General features: G+C 42.1%; 2 protein-coding genes across 2 annotated transcripts in view; both read left to right on the top strand.

Moving 5' to 3' along the window:
- The window catches only part of LOC111156576 (3-hydroxyacyl-CoA dehydratase 4), a 97439-nt gene that overhangs the window by 18567 nt on the left and 55349 nt on the right, over positions 1 to 23523 (top strand). The window lies entirely within an intron of this gene.
- Positions 183 to 743, top strand: LOC111156577 (interferon beta 1). Its single transcript, XM_022517564.1, has one exon. The coding sequence runs from the start codon at positions 183 to 185 to the stop codon at positions 741 to 743; it is 561 nt and encodes a 186-aa protein (XP_022373272.1).

Genomic DNA, 23523 nt, shown 5'->3' with positions numbered 1-23523 from the left:
TAATTTAAATGACATAGGAAAACTGAAAGGGAGAACTGAAAGTGGGAAATTCCTCTGAAAGAGAGAGGACCTCTGTGTATATAAGGCCACACTCATGGAAGAAGGGCATTCACGCTGCAGACTCTTGAAGCGTTGCCTTCAGCACCTAGACGGTAGCAGGCAAGACTCTTCCTCTTTTCATCATGACCAGCAGGTGTATCCTCCAAACTGCTCTCCTGGTATATTTCTCCACCACGGTTCTTGCCATGAACTATAACTTGCTTCGATTCCAACTAAGCAGCAGCAGTGTGGAGTGCCAGGAGCTCCTTCTGCAGTTGAATGGAACTTCTAAAGATTGCCTCAAGGACAGGATGAACTTCAAGATACCTGAGGAGATCCAGAAATCCCAGCAGTTCCAGAAGGAGGACATCGTATTGGTCACCCTTGAGATGTTCCAGAAGACCTCTGATATTTTCAGGAGAAATCTCTCAAGCACGGGATGGAATGAGAGCATTGTCGAGAACCTCCTTGCCACACTCCACTGGCAGAAGGAACATCTGGAGGAAATCCTGGAAGACATCATGCAGGAGGAAAACTTCACTTGGGACCACAGGACCCTTCTGCACCTGAAGAGATATTATCTAAGGATCGTGCGGTACCTGAAAGCCAAGGAGTACAGCGTCTGTGCCTGGACAATAGTGCAAGCAGAAATCCTCAAGAGCTTTTTCTTCCTTGATAAACTTACAGATTCTCTCCCTAACTGAAGATCTCTCAGCCTGTGCCTCTGGAAATGGACGATGTTGACAAGGATTTTGGGCATTCTTCAACTCGCAGAGGCTCTGTAAGTGACTGACAAGCAAGATACTGTTTTTGAAAGGACAAAGATTTTAACTTTTAAAATTAATTTATGCATTAAGTTATTTTTCTACTTGAACTTTCACCCTGGAAAATAAATTTTTTTTTTATGAAACAGAAGTCAACATAGCAGTATTAATTTCAAGTTGATTTCATTAGGCCTGTATTAAAAATTACAGAACACCTACTAGATGTTCTTTGTAAAATGTGCCTGCAAAATCATATAGGTTCTGGCCTCTGCCTTCAAGGAACTTAAAATCCAAAAAGCCATGTGGAATATGTGAGACAATAGATGCTAAGGGGAGGCAAACCTTTCAGGAGAATAAATGGAACAGCCTCTTCGGAATTAAAATGGAAGAGGCAGGCAGGTGGCTCTGGAATTAGGACAAAGGGTTCTACTGCTTCTTTGCTCCTACTCTGTGCCCTCAGGCTCTCTGACCCTAAAGTTAGAATTTGACTGGCTATCAGGGCAACTAGGGGAATATTTGAGCTCTTGGGTTTGCCCTAAATTCATTCCAATTCTTTGTAGGATGCTCTGCTTGCCCCCTTCCGCAACCCTGCGGGATTTTAAAATATTTATGTGCCCCCGTAAGCTAAGGGTGAGAAGTCCCAGAACGCCTGTTGACAGTGTTAAGGAGCAGTCCTTCCCTCGTACTCTTCCTGGACAGCTAAAATGTATGCCTGTGTCCGTGGAATTGGGGGTTTCTGTCTGCTTCCTGGGTACAAACACCAGAGGGAGAAAGAACTCTGCTTTAGATCTCTGCTCTCTGGCTGGGTTTTCTCCCCATTTTGTCAGAAAAGCAAGTTTTCTCCTGGCCCCTGCTGCCCTGTTCATACAGAATTCCGTCATCTGCTTTTCCTGATGCTCTGCATCTCTGAACCGCACATCCCCTGAAGCCAAATCCGAAACAGGTGTGGCAGATAGAGTCATTTCCATCAAGTGGAAAACCAGGAGGCATGCAGGAAAGGGAAATTCGGATGAGATAGTGAGCTCACTAATTTTTCTCAGAGCTTACACTGAGAAAATACAATTTTCCTAGGAGCTTCTCCAGGCACCTGGCCAGCCTGTACCAATTGGCTGGGTTTCTGTCTTTGTACTGAACCCCCGGGAATTTACATTATCGTGGCTGCTCCTGCCATTAGCTGCCATCCAGACACTGAACCCCCGTATGTATGTAATTGGAAATAAGTCCTCCTCACAAGCACCCCTCAGGTGGGCACAATTACATTATTGCTGTTTTGCAGTTCCAGAAACTAAGTCTCGGATTTAGGAACTGCCCCAAGGTCACCATAGCTAAATGCATGGAGGTTTAAAAAAGTAAAAAGGGCCAAATCATGTAAGACTTTGTTCGTATCTAAGCATTTTCTGCCAGAGCAGTACAGAAGTCCAAGTTCCCTTTGAGGGCGTCAGCCTTGAGGAGAAGAAATCAGTATCAATCAGGGGTTTCCGAGAAGACACTACAGTACAGGGCAGACAATGAACTTGGGGCTCCCTCTTCTGACTCAAGGCCAGTAACACACGGACTATGGGACCAAGAAGTGCTATATTCCCTCGTGGATCTGCTGCGTTTGTCTCAAGACAATTGAGGTCCTGGTGAAGCAAGAAATCTTCCCTCTCCCCAAAACTCCTCACCCTCCACTGCGCCACACCCCAGCTCTGCCAAAAGCCTTCCACAGATGTGCTTCCTTTTGCCAGGGATTCAAAGACAAGATGGGCATGGAGAAATGCAGACTAATGGGTCATGGTTAGAACTGCCGAGAAGTCTCTCTCGGCATTGGATCCCAGCTGCCCATCATCTTCCCTAGGCTGAGGATACTACAGCAGTCCCAGCAAGAGGCTCTTCTCTGCTCACCACTAAATTGGCCCAGATACCGAGGGGCTGGAAAGTTCTGCTCAGCATGTGTCCTGGGGGCCAGAATGCCAGAGGAAAGACTTCTTCTGGAGAATTATAAATACCCATGCCACCGCTGAGTGTGTCAACCCATCTACAATACCAAAAGTACGTCCGTCACCAGGAGAGCTTAAATGATAATTAGTATTTAATTCCAATAAGGATGAGGAAGTCTTGCTTGAAGGCACAATTGCGAGTAGGTGCCTGTCTAAACAGATAGCAACGTATCAGGTGTAAAGTTACTATTTCAGCGGGCACTGGAATACCTCAGAGGAGAGCACTCATTCAAGGAAATCTTGATGAGCCTCTTGAGGTTGTGGGTATGCTAACCCAAGAGGTCATGCACCACCCATGCTGTGCTTTTGTGTGGGTCTATGTTGGAGGAGGAAAAAAGACAGAGAGAAGCCCATCAGCAGCTCTGTGATGGTCCCGGAACAAGATGGCAATGAAGATTTTCCGGTGAGGGCAAAGAAAGGGCTTTTAAGGACGAGGATGTCTCACATGCAACTTAAAAATTAGGTCCCATGTTTTGATGAAAACGTCTCCCCCCGCACCTCAGTGGAGATGGCCACCAGCACAAAGTTCCCATGTGTGTAGGACTCATAGAGGGCGTCCAGGTCTGAGTTTGAAATAACGTGGGGAAGTGGGATCAGGGGGCCAGACACCCACTCAGGAGCCAGATGAGTGGGGACACAAGGCGGAGCCAGGACATGAAGCCATTTTGCCCCCGCCTGCCTCCCACCTGAGGAATCCAAGGAATTCTGAGGACTCTGCGCCTCCACAGACAGGGGTTAGGAGGTGGGAACTTTTTTCTTGAAGGCGCTGGCAAGCATTTGGGTTACATAGAAGTACATGAATCCTGCCCCACCCTATGGGCCTGTAGACACAGGGTCCCTACATATATTTGTATGGAACTTTTTGCAGTTAACAAAGCGGATATTTAGGCACTTTGGGTGTCAGGCACATTTAGGTACTCGGATACATCTGATAAAGGGACTTGTTCATAAAATAGTCTTTAAAAAATGAGAAGAGGGGTGCCTGGGTGGCTCAGTTAGTGAAGGGTCCAACTCTTGATTTTGGCTCAGGTCATGGTCCCTCTCCCTCTGCCCCTCTGCCCCTCCCCCGTCCCCTGCACTCTCCCTCCTCTCTCTGTCTCAAATAAGTAAATAAATCTACAAAAAAAAAAAAAAAAAGGAAAGAATAAGCCACAGATTGGGCAAAAATGTTTACACATCACGTATCTGATAAAGGAGTTATATCCAGAACGTATTTTTTAAATAAAAAACACTCTCAAAACTCACCAATAAAAAAAGAACCCACCCAATAAAAAACGGGTGGTATATGAGTGGATACTACCCCAAGAGATACATGAGTAGCAAATAGGTATATGGAACGACTGAAGCCTTCGTGAATTTGTGTGTGTGTGTGTGTGGCTTAGGCCAGATAATGAATGTGAAATGGTTTTTGGGTTACAAAGGAGCCCATTCCACTGGGAGGACCTACCCTAGCCACTGCCCTTTCTGAGAAAGTTCCACCAGCCATTGTGGTCGGCTTGTATATGTGATACACGTGAGGTCTGCCCAGCAGAGAAGGCAGGGCCGTGATCAATACCCACTTCTGTCTTGATTAGTCCGGCTGTGAGACATACAGAGAGAACCAGCAGTTGGTAGTCATGTCAGAAGGTGACTTGCACCCAGGACCAGACCTTGCCAATTGCAGACCTTTTCTCAACATCTGTTATACTGATGGGAATAGAACCTCAAAAACTGTTTTATGAATTTATTCTTTCATTCTCAGTGTTAATTGTTGCTTCTCAAACATCAGTTTGATTGTCTAAAATCCTCTAGCGTAGTTGGTTTAAAATAATAAACTCCCGAGATTGGACTAGAACTGCCAGCATGGACATACACTCTCCTAATTTAGGTGGGATCAAGTTAGTCGCTTGACTTGTGAATTAACTTGGTGTGCACTCCAGAGACATGTTCACTATCAATTACCACCAAATCAGTGGTAATCTGGCTTCAGCTGACATTCCGTTTCAAAATTCCTGCTTTGCTTTATAATTCCATGGCATGTGTTCTTAGGAAACCTGAAGCACATTATTTAAATTTTATCTCCTGACAGTTATCCTAGAAATAAGAGAGAAATGGAGCCCACTTCGAAATGGGGTTCACTCTGCACCTCCCCCCACTCAAGCGCTCTCTAAATAAGCAAACAAAAACAATCTTAGAAAAAAAAGAAATTGTAGTATTTCCATATAGTGGACTACTATTCAGCAATAAAAAGGAATGAATGCCCAATATACTTAACAACGTGGATGAATCTTGAATAATTATGCTGAATATAAGAAGACAGACTTTATTTTTATTTATTTATTTTTTAAAAGACTTTATTAATTTGAGAGAGAGAGCGTGCAAGCACGAGCAGGGGCAGGGGCAGAGGGAAAGAGGCAGGGGAGGCAGACTCCCCACCAAGCACAGGGCTCGATCCCAGGGCCCTGAGATCTTGACCTGAGCCACAGTCAGATGCTTAATGGTACTGAGCCACCCAGGTGTCCCTAGTCTTTCATAATTTGAAAGGCTGCCCAGAAATGGATCAATAGCTTTGCATCTAAAACTCTGAGAAGAGCGCAAGGCACTCTATATGTTGCAAACCCCACCGCGTATATTGCAAGTTACAGAATACCAAGTCCACGGAAATGATTTCATCTCTCTCTCTCTCTCTCTTTTTTTTATTGTGGTAAAAAATACAAGACAGGGGCGCCTGGGTGGCTCAGTGGGTTAAGCCTCTGCCTTCGGCTCGGGTCATGGTCTTAGGGTCCTGGGATTGAGCCCCACATCGGGCTCTCTGCTCAGCAGAGAGCCTGCTTCCCTTCCTCTCTCTCTCTGCCTGCCTCTCTGCCTACTTGTGATCTCTGTCTGTCAAATAACTAAATAAAATCTTTTAAAAAAAAATACAAGACATAAAATTTACCATTTAAACCACTTTTAAGTGTACAGTTCTGTGGCATTAAGTACATTCACGTATTTGTGCAACCTTCACCACTGTCCATGTGCAGAACTGTTGTTATCTTCCTCAGCTGGAACCTCTGTACTCATTGAACGCTGTGCCCTGTTCCCCCTCTCAGCAGCCCCTGGCAATCACCATTCTACTTTCTGCCTCAGGTGCTTCATATAAGTGGAATCATATAATAGGTGTCTTTTTGCGATTGGCTTGTTTCATTTTGCATGGTGTCTCCAAGTTCCATCCATGTTGTAATGTGCAAGAATTTCCTTCCTTGTTAAGGCTGAATAATATTCCCTTGTGTGTCTATATCACATTTTAGTTGCCTGTTCACCCACTGAATCCAGCCATGGACCCTTGAGTTGTTTCTATCTTTTGGCAACCATGAGCAATGATGCTGTAAATACCTCCCAGAGTCCAACTTTCAGTTCTTTTTTTTTTTTTTAAATAAGATTTTATTTATTTATTTGCCAGAGAGCGAGAGAGAGAGCACAAGCAGGCAGAGAGGCAGGCAGAGGCAGAGAGAGAAGCAGGCTCTCCACTGAGCAAGGAGCCCAAGGGGGGCCTCGATCCCAGGACCCTGGGATCATGACCTGAGCCGAAGGCAGAGGCTTAACCAACTGAGCCACCCAGGCGTCCCCAGCTTTCAGTTCTTTTAGGTATATTTCCACAAGTGGAATTGTAGGATCATATGCTAATTCTTTTTTTTTTTTTAAAGATTTTATTTATTTATTTGACAGAGAGATCACAAGTAGGCAGAGAAGCAAACAGGGAGAGAGAGTAGGAAGCAGGCCCCTCGCTAAGCAGAGAGCCCAATGCGGGGCTCGATCCCAGGACTCTGGGATCGTGACCTGAGCCGAAGGCAGAGGCTTTAACCCACTGAGCCACCCAGGTGCCCCCATATGCTAATTCTATACAGAAGTTTTTAAGGAATCACCAAAGCAATTATTTTTAAGTTCTGTCTTCATAGTGCAAATATTTGCAACAATAACAGAATCCAAACACAACAATAACAGCCACATTTCTTAAAGATATATGTTCTGCAAGGGACTCTGCTAAGTGTGTTATAAATACACACCATCTTATTTAATTCTCCTGAGACCCCTAGGAGGGAAGTATTAAGAAAACTAAGGCTCAGTAAGGTTAAGTAACTTACCCAAGTCCACATTTGTTTAGAAAGAAAAGAAAGAAAGACAGACAGACAGACATATTTGGAACCAGAAACCATAATTTTTTTTTTTTTTAAGATTCTATTTCTTTATCTGACACAGAGAGAGAAAGCGCATGCACAAGCAGGGGAAGCTGCAGGCAGAGGGAGAGGGAGAAGCAGTCTCCCCACTGAGCAGGGAGCTGGATGCAGGGCTCGATCCCAGGACTCTGGGATCATGACCTGAGCCAAAGGCAGACGCTTAACTGACTGGGCCACCCAGAGACCATACTCTTTTTTTTTTTTTTTTTTAAAGATTTTATTTATTTATTTGACAGAGAGAGATCACAAGTAGGCAGAGAAGCAGGCAGAGAGAGAGAGAGAGAAGCAGGCTCTCTGCCGAGTAGAGAGCCCGATGCGGGACTCGATCCCAGGACCCTGAGATCATGACCTGAGCCGAAGGCAGCGGCTTAACCCACTGAGCCACCCAGGCGCCCCCAGAGACCATACTCTTAACTGTCATCTTCTCCAAGTGTTATTTTTAATCCAAGTACACAGCACTGATACTGTGATTTAGAGAGGGAACAAGAAGCCCTCCAGTGGTCCCTGGCTTTGCTGCAAGTTCTCTGAGGACCTTCTGTACATCCAAGTGGCTGCTCCCTTCACTCCAGCAGTTTGTCTCCCTGCCACCCCCATGCAGAGAAGGACTCGCTCCCTCTCTCTCTCTAGAGAGATTCATAGGAAATTCCCACTTGCTCTCTCGCCAGACTCTACAGAGAATATTTTCACTTAGGTTTTTAGGAGGCAATTGTCTGTGCCCTGAGTCATAGTTTTCCCTGGCAGGCAGCGTTTCCTGCTCTCCACCACCGCGGTCCTTCCCAGGCTGGCAACACAGCGCTGCATGCAGTTTCCTTTTCAAGTCTGGCACTGGCTTGCTTTCCTTATCTCATAGGAACACTTAAGAACCTGTGTTATTTAATGAAACATCCAACAAATTTCTCTTTCCTTTCACTTTTCAATTTCTTGGCGTGCTCTCTCTCTCTCTCTCTTTTTTCCCAGTGAAAACCTAGAGGTAGGGCAAATAGTTTTCAAAGCAGAAAGTGACTGACTAATCTAGAAATGTGTGAATGGGAAGTCTGTGAATTTGAAAGTCCATATATACTTTTTTTTCCTTTTTTTTTTTCTTTTTTCTTTTTAGTAGGCTCCATGCCCAGCATGGAGCCCAACACAGGGCTTCAACTCACCACCCTGAGATCAAGACCTGAGCTGAGATAGAATCAGATGCTTAACGGACTGAGCCACTCAGGTGCCCCAAAAGTCCAAATATTTTTTAAAAGGTTCTTATACCCAAGAGGAAAAGGCATGACATAGAATCATACAAACCTGAGAGCTAATGTGGGTTCTGCCACTTTCTAACTGTATGATCTTGAACAAGATATGTGAATTGGAGATAATCATACCTCGAACTCTTGAGGAATAAATGGAATAATAGGATGTATGTCTTGATCCAGCACTGGACCTTGTCTATGAAAATGCTCAGTGTTGTAGCACCTGGGTGGCTCAGTTGGTTAAACGTCTGCCTTTGGCTCAGGTCATGTTCCTGGGGTGCTGAGATGGAGCCCCGAGTAAGGCTTCCCACTCAGCGGGGAGTCTGCTTCTCCTTCTCCCTCTGCTCCTCCCCCTGGCTCGTGCTCTCCCACGTTCTTTCTCTCAAATGAATAAATAAAATATCTTTAAAAAATAAAAAAAAAATGCCCAATGCTTTACTTAATTAAAAGTGAATAAAAATTACAAAAATTCTCACACAGAATTAGGTGGGCTCCTGGAGTACACTTTCCAAAATCTTACACGAAAAACAAGTTCTTAATAAAGTGATAGTTGGTAGCCATATTGCTCTTATAATGGGATCTAATGTCATTTTTACAAGTCATATTTATGGATATTAGGACAGTATTCAGCATCTATGATTACCAAGTATAAATAAGACTTCTCTAAAATTCCAATTTCAGCATTTGTATAAGTGGCCTCTAGTAACTTATTTAAGAAGCAAAACCAATTGGGTACCTGCCTGGCTCAGTTGGTTGGGTGGTTGCCTTCGGCTCAGGTCATGATCCCAGGGTCCTGGGATTGAGTCCCACATCGGGTGGGGAACAGGGAGCCTGCTTCTCTCTCTGCCTCTGACTCTCTCTCTCTGTCTCTCCTGAATAAATAAATAAAATCTTTTAAAATATTTATATGAATACTCTAAAAAAAAAAAAAGCAAAACCAGTTGTTTCACAGACCTTTGAAATGTCAAGAAAAAAAGATGAGGAAAACAGACTGTGGGGAAGGGTGAACAGGAAGAATAGTCTGCTGATCTGCTCTGGTCTGTCTGAACTGTGCTCAGCCCTGCACATACTACGTTGGACGTCTGTTGTCTGCCTGGCATGGAAGGCCGTCACCTATGGTGAGGGAGTGGGCGTCCAGGTCCAGCCACACAACATGTGCTCGGCACACCTGTAGGTGGTGCTCTTCTCTGGTGATCCTGACACGACCCACACGGGAAGAAATGCTTAAAAATAAAGCCAACTCAAAGGACGAGCAGAAGGGAAAGACAGATGAAGACACGTACCTTAAAATATTCTTTGAGCCATGCCTGAAGGTTTATGTCCTAAAATGTTTAAGCTATCTGAGCTGTGAATAGAATTAGAGGGGACTGGAAAATAAGCTAGAAACCCACCCAACCACTCAGTAACCTCTCTTGCCTTTGGAGGCTACCCGTCTGTATATTCCTTCAGCCTAAGTTTTAGGAAGCCTGCTCCAGATAGAGCTGCCCATCCTCAGAAGCATGGAAAGGCCCCTGAAGACCTTGCTGGACTGGCCCTTTCTTTGCTCTTCCAGTGTAAGCTGATGTGTGATACATGAAGCCTCCTACAACCTCACCACTGAATGCTTTAAATTGAGGTTCAGCGAAATCTCTGTAGAAAGAGAGCCAAGCCTTCAGAGTCAAACTGTCTTCTTGTTTCTAGTGAAAAGTTCCCTCGTCTTGGAGGCACATAGCTTTGCTGGTTCTTTCATGCAATTCAACAAACATTTCCTAAATGTGCAGTGCGTACCAGACCCTATGCTAAGCCCTGAGCTTACATGGACAAACGAGACCCCACATTATACTCAGGAAACTCATTTTCAGGGGGAAACAAACAGATAAGCAAATGGCTAAAAATGATAACACGATGAAAAATGTCACTCTAACAAAACAGACAGTGCCGTACAGAAGCCCAGATGAATGTACAGTCTGTCCTGCCTGACAGGATTTGAGCAGCCCTCACAGAGAAGGTATCTGCACTTGAATGTGAAGAGATAGCAGCATTTTACAATGAAAAGAATGGGAGAGAGGACATTTCCAAAAAAGAGCCGTCTGAACAAAAGAATTAGAGTCCTGAGGACACATAGCCTCTTTCAGGGGATGTCATGGAGTACAGTGCAAGGAGATGGCAGGGACTGGAGAAGAGAGTGGGAAGGAAAAGAGGCTGGAGTTTAAGTTGGGATGGATGCCGAGGGCCTGGAGAGCTGGGTCTTTGAGGAGAGGAGTGACCTGGGCAGATGACCCTGAGACAGGAGACTGATCAGAGCTGGGAAGGATGGATTAGAGCAGGAGGAGACCAGAGCGCCAGAGGCTCTGAGGGTCTGAGCATCAGGGGGATGGCGGGCTGAACCGACTGAGCACAGGCCAGTTTATAGACACATGTCGTGCGGATTCAGTTCTGTAGAAATCTCTCAGCCTTAAGACGCTCTTTTCTATTCATAGTCACAGCTTACCTCCAATGTTGCCATTGCTACAGACACTCTTTGAAAGGACTGAAATGAACGATGTGCAATCAGACTGAGAAGCAACCTTAGTCTCATTAATGAACCACCCCTCTAGCCTCAGAAGCTGTTCTCAGGTGCTCTCTTTTGAGAGCATCACCGGCATCTTGAAATTAGGCTCATGAGGGGTCTTTAAAAGCAGGGACCATGCACAACTGGCCGGATACAAGAAATCACTTGACGAAATTAACATCCTCTATGTGTGTGCAAGGTAGAAATCCACTTCTGTACAGGACAGAATACTGCTCTGGCCTGCTTGCGCTTCAGCTGCTTTTCCTGGGCATACTTAGAAGGCTTTCCTGTTCGGCGATAGGTATGGCCAAGCTTTCAGCTGACAGGGTAGGGCGTGTGCCCTGCTCTCTGGCATATCCAGCAAGCCCATGACAGTTCTCTACTCAATGTCCCCTCTCTCACCCGCAAATGGCAATCTCTTAATCCTGGTGACTCTCGGACTTGGGAGCGGACGTGGTGGCCCATGAGGGCCGCCATAACAGAGTACCACAAACTGGGAGGCTGAGAAAAACAGGAATTTGCTGCGCCACACTCCAAAGGCTAGGAATCTGACATTGAGGTGTCGGCAAGGCTGGTTCCTTCAGACAGCTGTGAGGCAGAGTCTATCCATTGTCTCTCTTCTAGCTTCTTGTGGTTTCCTGGAATCTTGGGCATTCCTTGGCTTCTGCTGCATCACCCTGATCTTTGCCTTCCTCCACACCTGGTGCTCTCCCTGTGTGCATGTCTGTGTCCAAATTTCCACTTGTTATAAGGACACCGGTCAGACTGGAGTAGGGAGCCCATCTTAACTCATTACATCCTCAGAGAGCCTTTTCCCAAATAAGGTCGCATTCTGAGGTACCAGGGGCTTAGGACTTCAACATATAAATTTGAGGGGGACACAACCGAATACATAACAGAGGGGAAGATGAAATATTCTTTTCTTTTTTCTCCTCGGTTCGACTTTGTGCAGGGTAAGAAAAAGTTGATCAGCTCTTCTGTCTTTTGCCCTAAAAGAGCATCGCCATTTTCTACCTCAGCTTCTTCAGCTGTGGCAGCCCCGGTGCTGGGGCACAGATTTCGTCTTTCCTTGAAATGTTCCTATGAAGTCAAAGTGAAAACCAGTCAGCTAAAATGCCATTGACATTTTCACAGGCTTTTGAAATCATCCTTTTCATTTTACTTGCTGTAGATTTCATAGTTTAGAGGACAAGAAGATATATGGTGAATTAGCTTTAGACCAAGGTCTCTGTTGGGTGTGTGTGTATCCATGCTGCTGTTGAGGAAGGGGAACCAAGTGTAGGGAGGGAGAAAAACTTAACACTAGCTTCTTCACTTCCAGGCTGCAGCTCTCCTAAAATCCAACATAGCTGAATCCCAAGGATTAATTTTCTACTCTGTACCCCACCCCTGAAACAGTAAATGTGGTCTGCATGACAGATTCACTTCCTATTTATTTAGCTTTGTTCTTGTTTCTTAGGGCCTAATAACATTGGATTTATTAAGCCAACAGTACCCAGATTTTCTGGGCCACATTATAATACTTTCCGTGATGATCAACCAAGTTTTCATTCTTAAACTGATTCATCTTGAACCCTTGATTTCCCTCAGGCTCTGTTGGCTTCGGGAGGTCTGTAAAAATATAAATGTCTAACCATAGAAGAGTAATTAAATAAATCATGCTACAGCCTCAAAAGGAAATACTATATAGCCATTAAAAACGATCATGCTAGACCAGCAAATAACCCTCAGTCAATAAGCAAACCACTCATGTGGTTGTATTTATGTAGGCAAAATACCGGTTCCCAGAGAGAAGTGTTTTTGTGTGATGCCTTTTTGAAAAATGAAAGAAGCACTTCAAATGTATTACTGAAATGTTTCCTTTTTAACATATAAGAGCATTTAAACATGATTTCCAGTTTATTTTATATATGCTGGATAGGAGCATTTCAGCTCACCAAAAAAAAAAAAAAAAAAAATATATATATATATATATATATATATATATATATATATATATATATGTTAGCTGATAAGAAGAGGTTCAATATTGGGGAAAGATTTTTTTTTTGAGTGAAATTAATTTTAAAGCCATTTGAATACACACTGAGGGATATTAAATCAAGTTAAGAGTGAATGATCCTAACGCACTGAATAACTTCCATCCCCAGGACATGCTAGGCAAACTAACTTACATGTTCTGTAATGACTCACCTGGCTATAAATTCACAAGTGTCATGTGTTAACATATTTAGAATCATTAAATATATTAGGTGAATTTAAATAAAGTGCAATAGCCAAAAAAAAAAGGATTATGCTACATCTGTATGCCTTAACTTAAAATTATTCCATAGCCAACACACTGTTAAGTAACAAAGATACATTTTAAAACAACATACAAACTATAATCCCATTTTTTAAAAGATTTTACTTATTTATTTGACGGATCACAAGTAGGCAGAGAGGCAGGCAGAGAGAGAAAGGGGGAAGCAGGCTCCCCGCCGAGCAGAGAGCCCGATGTGGGGCTCCATCCCAGAACCCTGAGATCATGACCTGAGCCGAAGGCAGAGGCTTAACCCACTGAGCCACCCAGGCACCCTATAATCCCATTTTTGTGAAAAAATATATATATACTACACATGCATACAGTAAAGCCTAGAATTATGTCAATCATAAGTTCTAAATGAAATAGTGAAGTGAGCATCTCTAAGTGACAGATTTGTGGATGAGTTTTTTTTTCTTCGTACTTTTCCTGAATGTTTAGCACATTCAGGAGTAGGTAATGGCTTTTCTTGATCATTTAATAATAAAATAATAATAATTTTGAAAACTGAAATACATTGTATTCAGTCTTATCTCAACCCTGATGAGTCATTTGCCTTAGCCGTACCTTGACATTCCATGGGCTACACTGTGTCCCTGAGAAGATGTGACTGAGAACATGAAAATAAGCTCCGCTGGATACAGTTATAAGCCCCAGTTTAGTTTCTGAGAATCACATAATGATATTATTTTTACCTTGATGTAATTTTAAAACATAATTACCCAGTCATAAACTCTTATCATTAAAAGAAAATTCACCAGTCTGGGATTTAGGAGACTTGACTACTTTTCTCTCTTCAGCTACTAGCTAGCGGAAAGATCTCTCTTCAGGACTTCGTAGGGCCCCGTGGAGATTTCAGAAGCTTGAGCCAACATGAATTTAGTTCTGTCTCTCAAAGATCTTTAGTTTTATCTGGTATCCATCTCTTTTAAGATTATAATCAAACAGAAAGAACTTTTCCTGGCAGTTTTACTAGACCTGAAGCAAAAAGTCTGGATTGGATTCTATCTATATTTGAAGTCTTATATTTTATAAGGTAATACCTATAAATTGTGTGACCAACAAGTTCCTTCATCTTTCAGGGGTTCAGCTTCATTGGTTTAAAAATGAGCAAATAAAATGATCTATCTCTTTAAGATGTAAGACATGAGATATTACATCTAAATCTCCAGCACAATTCCTGGTACATAGGAAGTGCTAGACAAAGGTTAGCTCTTGTCGTCATTCGCTTTATTGGTTACAGACCTCTACTCAAATACAGATTAAATCCAAGAAGAAACTGAAGTTTCCCTTAGCATACATTTTGATCAGCGTACATCTCCATGTCCATTTTGTTAAGCACAAATGGGCTTTCATGTTAATGATACTCAGGAATGAAGGAGTTGAGGGGAAAAAAGAGAAATGATTCTACATCAAAATTTCCGGGGGACTGTCAAAAGAATTCTTAATTTGTAAGAACTTGAGAATCATCTTTTCTTATCGTTAGTAAAGACAATTTGTCTCAAGTGTTTACCAGCAACCACAACTTAGAATGTTCTACTGAAATCGGCTCATTTCATAATAGTAGTTAAACAATGATTTGAGAAAAGCATTTCTTTTTCTAGATTCCTCATCCATTTCTATTCACAAGTCTTCCTTAAAAAATTGTATCTACACAGTTTCAACACTCGGGCTCATACAAAGATGGCCTGCGACTTAAGATAAACATTTTTGTTTTTATAAGCAGCACTTGAAAGTGCTCTTGTAATTGAACTCCTAAATTCCAAATCTCAAATGCAGAGCAGAGGATTTACCAAAAATGTGATGAAGAATCATGTTTTCATGTCCCTTCATTTTGGCAGGAACTCCTGTTTCAATTGAAAACATTCCCTTACCATTACAGAAACCCAGAGGGCAATCATGAATTAAGACCTGGAAAATAAAACTGAGAGGAAAGACTGGAATAACATGTGGTTGTCATTTTCCAGGCCACAGAGGGGGTGAAGTGGTTTTCCAGGGCTAGCTAAGCGAAGGCTAGCCCATGTACCACATTCATGTGGAGGGCAGACAGTAAAAATATGAAAAGATGGAGTTCGCCTTTTTCTTTCATGGGGAAGCAGGTGTTGACTTGCCCTGCAGTTAGGGCTGCTTAGTTGAGGATCTTGATGTCATTTTAAATTCGAGGTGAAGTTATTCTATTTATATTGGTGGCCTCTCACAACTTCTCTGAACTGATAGTGTATCTTACTCAATCTGGCTTCCCTTCCATAAAGATAAAACTTAGTAGGTTGTGGGACTTCCCCAAGACCACAGTTAGAAATTCGACTGGATATCACTATCTCTGAATTAGTCTTACAAATTATTCTATCTATGTCTGAGAAGATGGAGGGAGGGGGGGAGGGTGTGGAGGAAGGAAGGAAGGAAAGAAGGAAAAGTGGTATTTTTGTTTCAAAAATATATTTACAATACCAGGTTGTAAAAGCGGTATTAACTTGTAGAAATCACTACATCATTCTTCTAGTCTCTTTTAGAGCTTGTGGTCACCTGTCATGTTTAATCTTAGATCCTGCTCTATCTACACTCAAGCAAACAAGACACAGACCTAAGATATTTTAATATTTATATGAGGATGACAACTCATCATCCCCCCATCTCAAGGCAGATATCACTAGCTGATGACAGGACTCTTCACACACACACACACACACACACACACACACACACACACACACACCAGATGAAGCCTCAGACTCCTCCTCGCTCTGGAACACTAACAACAATTGATTTGGGATGAGACCTCTTTGTCGTCTCCAATTTAGAGCACAGTCCTCAATTTAGAAGCACAGCTTCTTCATGGAATAACATTGCCTCTGCTACTTATGTGGTCCTCGGTACATTTAATCCTTCTGAAATTCACTTTCCTCACCCATGAAATGAGTATCATACCATTACCCCACATTGAGTCTATAATAAGATAATGTATATAAAAACACTATGAATAACTGTTATTACCTTTAACATTATACAGTGGTTCGTTTTACTCCACTCATGTTAATTGTTCCCCTCATAATTAGCTTTCTCCCTCAGAAAATTCTGACCTTACACAAAGTAGTGCCTCACCTAGCACAGTGCCTGCACATGACTGGTTCTCCATAAGCAATAGCTGCTCTCCCGGAGCCCCACTGCCTGTTCCTGACTCACTCCTAGTCGTTCATCAACTATGAGTGTTCACCGTGTTTTCACACCACCGTCTGCCCCAGTTCAATAAATTGCAAAGCATACTGTCCCAGAGGATTTAAAAACAATATCTTGACTGGTTACACTAGTCTGCAGCATTCTTTCCCAAAGAGGGAAAACTTTGGAAAGAAGTATGTGGGTGGCAGGGCCATCCAGGCCTTCCCCTCCCTAAGAGGATGATCACGGTGCTACTGTTCTGGTAGCAGTGGTGACAAACACATTTCCTATGTGCCATTCATCGATCATTAATCTTTATAACAATCACGTGATAATATTGTCATCTTCAGTTTAGATATCAGGAAATTGTCACAGAGAGGTTTAACAACTTTCCAAGGTCATGTAACTGTTAAGTTGATGTATTAGTGTTCTTCAGAGAAACAGTACTAGTAGGAAAGAGAGATGTAGATAGAGATGAGATTTATTATAGGATCAGCTCACGCAATTATGGAAACTAACAAGTCCCATGATCTGCCATCTGCAAGCCAGAGAGCCAGGAAAGCTGGTGATGTCATTCAGTCTGAGTCAAAAAGCCTGTGAATGGGAGTGGGGAAGGGTGGAGGGATGCCAATGGGGTACCGAATCAGACTTGGAATAAAGAATTATTTCTGAGGGATCCAGGACTATTTGCAAGACCACAAGTGTGGCAACTGTGCCTGGGAGGTCATCATTTTTGTTCGTTGAGCAGCTTACCACAAGACTTCAGGACCAAGAAATAGGTCACTTATATAAGTAACTAATATGGAGCTGATTGCTAGTATTGTTTTAGATGTCGCCTCAAACTACTGTGATATTTCTAAGCAACTCTTAGCTTAATTCTTTTTGTGACTTAGAGTAATACTGTCAGTCAGTTTTCTGGATTGATAAAATTATTCTTGTGGCACCTGGGTGCTTGAGTATCCAACTCTTGATTTTCCCTCAGGTGGTGATCTCAGGGTCGTGAGATTGAGCCCCGTGTGGGACTCTGTGCTGGGTATAGGGTCTGCTTGAGATTCTCTCTCTCCGTCTCCCTCTGCTCCTCAGCCAGGTCATGTGTGCTGTCTCTCAATAGACAACATCTTTTAAAAATATTATCATCTTTTAAAATGCACTCTGACAGTGTGAGGATTGTATCCACCAGAACTTCAGCAATATCCAAAGAGCACTATTGTGTATATTTCCCCATAGACACAGAAAGAGCAGGTCCAACCAGCAGGATAATCCCTCTTGGAAGCTGATGCACCTCCAGGAGCCAAGCTTTACGCAGCCCTGCCTGCTCTCCAGCCTCGGGGCAGGTAGGGACAATTCAGGGTTGTGCTTTACTGAGATCACAGACATCTTGAAGATGAACTCAGTCACATTTGGGTGTAGCTGTCCAGTCACCAAAGTCAAATATGTTAAATGTCTAATCACCAAAGATCTTCACCACAGTATGTTTTGGGAAGAAGAGCTAACAGTTTGCTTGTCAGAATATTTCTGATGCTCAAAGGAATTTTTGAACACATTTGCTCTCTGAGGGAGAAGGAACCTTAGTTCAGGAAGAGCAGAGATGAGACTCTGAGGACCCTCTCCTCTCAATATGGCATCCTATCTCCATTTCTTCAATAAATTTAATCACTTGTTCTCTTCCACAGCACTCTTCCTCTGGGTCTTTAAATGTGCACAGCCTCCCAAATGTGGAGAAAACCTTCCCTTGATAGTAATATCCATGATTTTCCTGGAATAGGATTCTTTACCATCTCCAAGGAGCATTAGGGGATTACCTGACAATATTCTTAATGGGAGCTATTTCAAGTAATGTTGTACACCATTTCATGAGTAGCTTCTCCTCTCCTGGCATCGAGCCAAGTTGGGGGTAGGGTGGGGAGCCAGTGCAAAGATTCCTGGGTTCAGAAAGCTCCAAGTGTGCAGAAGAGGCAGACCCAAAAATCACTCTTGATTATGGTAAGCATAAAGCCTGAAATGAGAAAGAAGACCAAAGAGGCGGAAAGAGATAGGACAGGGTCAGAGGCCATCAGTGGGCCACAGAGGGCTTAAAGAGCAGGAAGTGGTTAACAACGTCAAGGGAAGGAGAAAGCCCAGAAAGATAGGGTCTGAAAGACAGGCCAAGTTGGCTGTGAATGGAAGGGGGGAGATAAGGCAACAGCTGGAGCAAAAGCACAGTCAAGGGAGAGGAGTCTATTAGCTGTGTCTTTATGTGCCTTGAGGGTGATAGATTCAATTTCTTTAATATGACAGCTGCCCCGGAAAATGTGATGGTGATGGATGGCTATTTGAACAGCTTCAGATGTAATTAAATTAAGTTGGAGGGGAAAACACATCCTCTGAAATGCAGGCTGAGATTTTAGATTAGTGTAAAGACTAGCCAGTATTCTGTTTAGTAAATACCAACTTCTAGAATTCTGAAGCACATTTTTAAAATTCAGCATCTAAAAAGCAATTTTTTGTGTAAAGGCAGTTTTCGATCCCTTGAGTTGGTCTGAGTTGAAATCTTAGATTTACGGCATGCTGGCCGTATTAATCCTGGGTAAGTTACCTAAATTATCTGTATTTCAGTTTCCCCATCTGTAAAATGAAGATATTAATATTATACCCATCATACCCTTGCCAGAGAACCAAGTGAGTTAATTCACATTATGTGTTCAGAATAGAGACTAGCAATTCAACTGTCAACATATGTGGCTATCCTCATGATTATTATGCTCACTAATATCATTTCATCTTGTTTTGGTCATAGTTCTCATAAACAGAAGGCAGTTTATTTTCTTTATTTTACATATGAAACAAAAATGACTGCATGTGAGTAAACGATTTGCTTTGAGCCTTACTCAGCCAGAATTAGACCAAAGCTCCCAAACCTTCACTCATACACACTTTAGTCTTTGTTTAATATGAAGAGATCTTTACACCAAGGGCATCGCAATTGCAAGACAGTCTGAAATTATTTTATACATAAGATCTGAGGTAGTAAACGTGTGTGTGTTTGCACGCACATAGGCTCAAGTTTTCTATATCTCACACCTGCACTGGGATCACGAGGTCCACAATAGTTAGATAAAATCTAATTATATTATAGCAAAAAATAATAACAATAAAAGAAATTAAAAGGAAGACGTACTGAAATGTAGTGAAACATCCAAACTGATGTATTTCATGGTCAGCCCTACACTCTATGGGCCTTGAGAGAGCTAGGATAAGAGTATGAACAAAACCGCAAAACAACACCAAGGTTTTATGCAAGAAACACACCAGTGAAGCCACTGTCCTGATTTTCCATTTATAAAGGAGTCACAGGGCGCCTGGGTGGCTCAGTGGGTTAAAGCCTCTGACTTTGGCTCGGGTCATGGTCCCAGGGTCCTGGGACGGGCCCCTCATAGGGCTCTCTGCTTGGCGGGGAGCCTGTTTCCTCCTCTCTCTCTCTCTCTGCCTGCCTCTCTGCCTACTTGTGATCTCTCTCTGTCAAATAAATAAATAAAATCTTCAAAAAAAAAAATGAGTCAGAACATGCTTATCCATCCTTGAAATGCCTGCCCTCAGCCTCTTGTGTGGCACAAAGTTGGCCTGTGACAGACGTCAGTTTGTTGAATGAATGGAAAGTTAAGTTGAAGAGTGGAAAGTAATCTAAATGTCCCTTTGAAAGTAGGCAGGAGTATTATAACTATTACAATTCGGAAAGCAAGTGGAAACATTCAGCAGATTCAGAATCTGTAGCAATTGAGGAGGTAATTCTAAACAAGAAAGCAAAACAAAAATGAGTTTTATTAAGTATTGGAAGACACCAAATAATCACAATTTGGGGAGTAGATTTCTCTTTCATGCTATATGTAAACTAAAACAAAACAGAAACAACTTTAGCTTCCCAAGGCCAGCTGGAAAGCAAAAGGAAGGGAGAATGAAGAGGGAAAGGAACAACACTCACATGCAGGTAGGGACTAAACAAAATATGGTAGGAGTTCGTTCATTCATTCATTCATTCCTGCCAGCTGCCCCTCATTCCCAGAGCTCATAAAGGCGTCAGTGCAGACAGCATGAGATGACAAGTTTTATCTATAGCTGTTGTTAAGTTTTTGGTAAAAGTCCACGTTGTATTTAAAGTTTGATTTTAAAAGTCAGGAAAGTAGATATTGTATTTTACAACAATTTATATAAAAAATCTACTTTTTTTTTTAGATTCTTGTGATGGAATATTAGATTGTTAGTAAGGTAGAAAACTAGCCTGTATAAGTGATTCTGATTCTGCCCATGATGGAATCCTTAGTATCCCCACATGACTAATCAGAAACTCGACAAAAGACATCGATCAACTGTTTTCAGTACTGGACATTTATATATTTATATATTGTCTCATATCGAACCAGTGAATAAAGTTTAGGAAGTTGTATGGGGCGCCTGGGTGTCTCAGTCACTTAAGCGTCTGCCTGCGGCTCAGGTCATGATCCCAGCCCAGGGACCTGGCATCGAGCCCCACATGGGGCTCTCTGCTCAGTGGGGAGCCTGCTTTTCTCTCTCTCTCTCTCTCTCTCTCTCTGCCTGCTGCACCCTACCCCCCACCATGCTTGTGCTCTCTCTGTCAAACAAATAAATAAAATCTTAACAAACAAACAAACAAACAAAAAGAATAGGCAAAGCAAGGTACACATTCACACCTGCTTTCTGTCTGAGGGCACTTCCTAAATTGTGGCACCTGGAAGTAAATCCCAGAGAGCAGTACTCTTTCTGGGCAGAGAAAACAGAGATCAGAGTTTGAGGCTAATGAACTTGCTAGAAACTGTGCTGTGAGAAATTGAATGGAGAGGGGCACCTGGGTGGCTCAGTTGGTTAAGCGCCTGCCTTCAGCTCAGGTTGTGATCTCAGGGTCCTGGGATGGAGCCTCTCATCAGGCTCCCTGCTCAGTGGGGAGCCTGCTTCTCCCTCTCCTTCTACCCCTTCCCCCTGTTCATGCTTTATCTCTCAAATAAATAAATAAATACATAAAATCAAGAAATCAATCAATCGATCAATCAGTCAGAAGGGAGAGGGCTATGTGTAGTGACAGAGTTCCAGGTGTTTGCCGAGGCATCTCCTTGTGTTTTTGCCCAGGGCAGTGCTCTGTGCTACCTGGCGGCCAACAGCTACTAAGTGCTATATGCCGAACATTAATCCCAGAGCTTCTCCAGCAGAGAAAGATATGGGAGTTCCAACCACCCAGAATAGAAAGACTTCACTAAATACCGTGGTTATTTACTTGACACTCAAGAAAAGTCATACCCCAGAAGGGCTATTCTAACCCTCCAGTCATGAATACTTTAGACCTTGAAACAAAAGATAGTCTTTTTTTTTTTTTTTTTAAGATTTTGTTGATTTATTTGAGAGAGAGGGAGAGCATGAGCGGGGAGTAGGAGCAGAGGGAGAGGCAGTCTCCCTGTCGAGTGGGGAGCCCAATGTGAGATTAGATCCTAGGACCCTGGGATCATGACCTGAGCCAAAGGCAGAAGCTTGACCCACTGAGCCACCCAGGTGCTCTAAAAAATAAAGTCTTTAAATCAGTCCTAGAGAAAAGATGCATAACATACAGGGAACAATAAGAATTGCTGATGGCATCTCACCAAAACAATGTCAGCCAGAAGGCTATGGAAGGATACTTTTAAAGTACCAAAAGAAAACAAATAGCAAAAACAATCTATTAAACAAGGATTCTATACATAGTAAAAATGTCTTTTAAAAATAAGAGAGACTGGGTGGTGAAATTGGTTAAGCATCCAACTCTTGGTTTCAGCTCAGCCTGTGATCTCAGGGTCATAGGATCGAACCCCATGTCAGGCTCCACACTCAGCAGGGAAGTCAGCTTGAGCTTCTCTTTCCCTCTCCCTCTCCCTCTGCTTCTCCTCCTGCACATGTGCTCTCTCTCTAAAATAAATAAATAAATCTTTAAAAAGTAAAGTGAAATAATGACAAAAACAGAATTCACTGCTGTAAGCCTTATATTACAGGAAATATTTTTTAAAGTTCTTAAGATAAAGAGAAATGATATCAGATAACAATAAGAATCTCTGTGAGGGAATAAAGAATTGCAGAAATGGTAAATATATAGTAAATGCAAAGGCCTTTCCTCATTTAGAATTTATTTAGAAGAGAATTGACTCTCTAACACACACACACACACACACACAACTTATTGTGGGATTTATCACATATAAATGTATAAATGTAGGAGTAAAATGTATGAAAGAACAGAAATAGCAGAAATAATGGGAGGGGGAAAATGGAAGAATTCTGTTTTAAGTTTCTTATAATGCATGTGATATATGTAGTATAATAATGAATCCAATGTGGATTATAATAAGTTAATTATAATAAGTTAAGGATGCACATGATAATTCTTAAGCAACCATAATATAAAGAAAAATAGAGCCAAAAAGCCAATACAGGAGATGAAATGAAATCCCCCCAAATACTTGGTAATTCCAAAAATTCCAGGCAAGGAGAGAAAAAAAGTTAAGCTGGGCAATTAGAAAAGACAAAAGGTGGCAGATATTATTAACCCAACTATAGCAATAATTGCACTAAGTATAAACTAAATAATTAAAAGGCAGAGATTGTCAGACTGGGTAAAAAAGTAAGACCCAACTATATGCTGTTTACAAAAGATATACTTTATTCATTTTTTTTTTCAGTGAATATTATTTAAATACAGACATTATTCTGATATGTTTGGTCTTCACAATGTGTGGTTTGCATACTCAGCATCTGGTTTTGTGGAAAGAAGTATTCTTCCACTACAATTTGTAGACTTATATGTCAGCATTGACCACTTATGGCAATGGCTCTATCATCCCATATACAAAAGACACACTTGAAATATAAAGAAAAAGATAAGCTAAAACAAAAAGGACAGAAGAGGATACATACCATGCAGACACCTGTAAGAAAGCTCGTGTAATTCTTTTATTATCCAAGTAGACTTCATACTTAACAAAATATTAGCAAATGAATCCACTAATAAGCATGATACATCATAAGTTGGTGTGGGGTTCATCCCAGTAATACAAGGTGATTTTGTCACATTAACAAATATAATTTCAATCTATTGGAGTTGTTTTGATATCTGTTGTCATACAAACACATTTTCTATAATCCTGTCTTGGCTGAACAGCCTTTCCTAACACCAAGGTAGTCCAAATAATCATCTAATTTTTTTTATACTTTCTTTACACATAATTTTTAATCCATTAGGAATTTGCTTTTATATGTGGTATGTGATAGCATTCCAACTTTATTTTCTTCCAGATAGATTAACCAGGTATGCCAGCCATTTG

Source organism: Enhydra lutris, unplaced genomic scaffold (assembly GCF_002288905.1).
Source record: "Enhydra lutris kenyoni isolate GAN:26980312 unplaced genomic scaffold, ASM228890v2 scaffoldscaffold47, whole genome shotgun sequence".
NCBI classification, from domain to species: domain Eukaryota; kingdom Metazoa; phylum Chordata; class Mammalia; order Carnivora; family Mustelidae; genus Enhydra; species Enhydra lutris.
The sequence above is the reverse complement of the archived record's forward strand: the minus strand, read 5'-3'. Positions and strand labels throughout refer to the sequence as shown.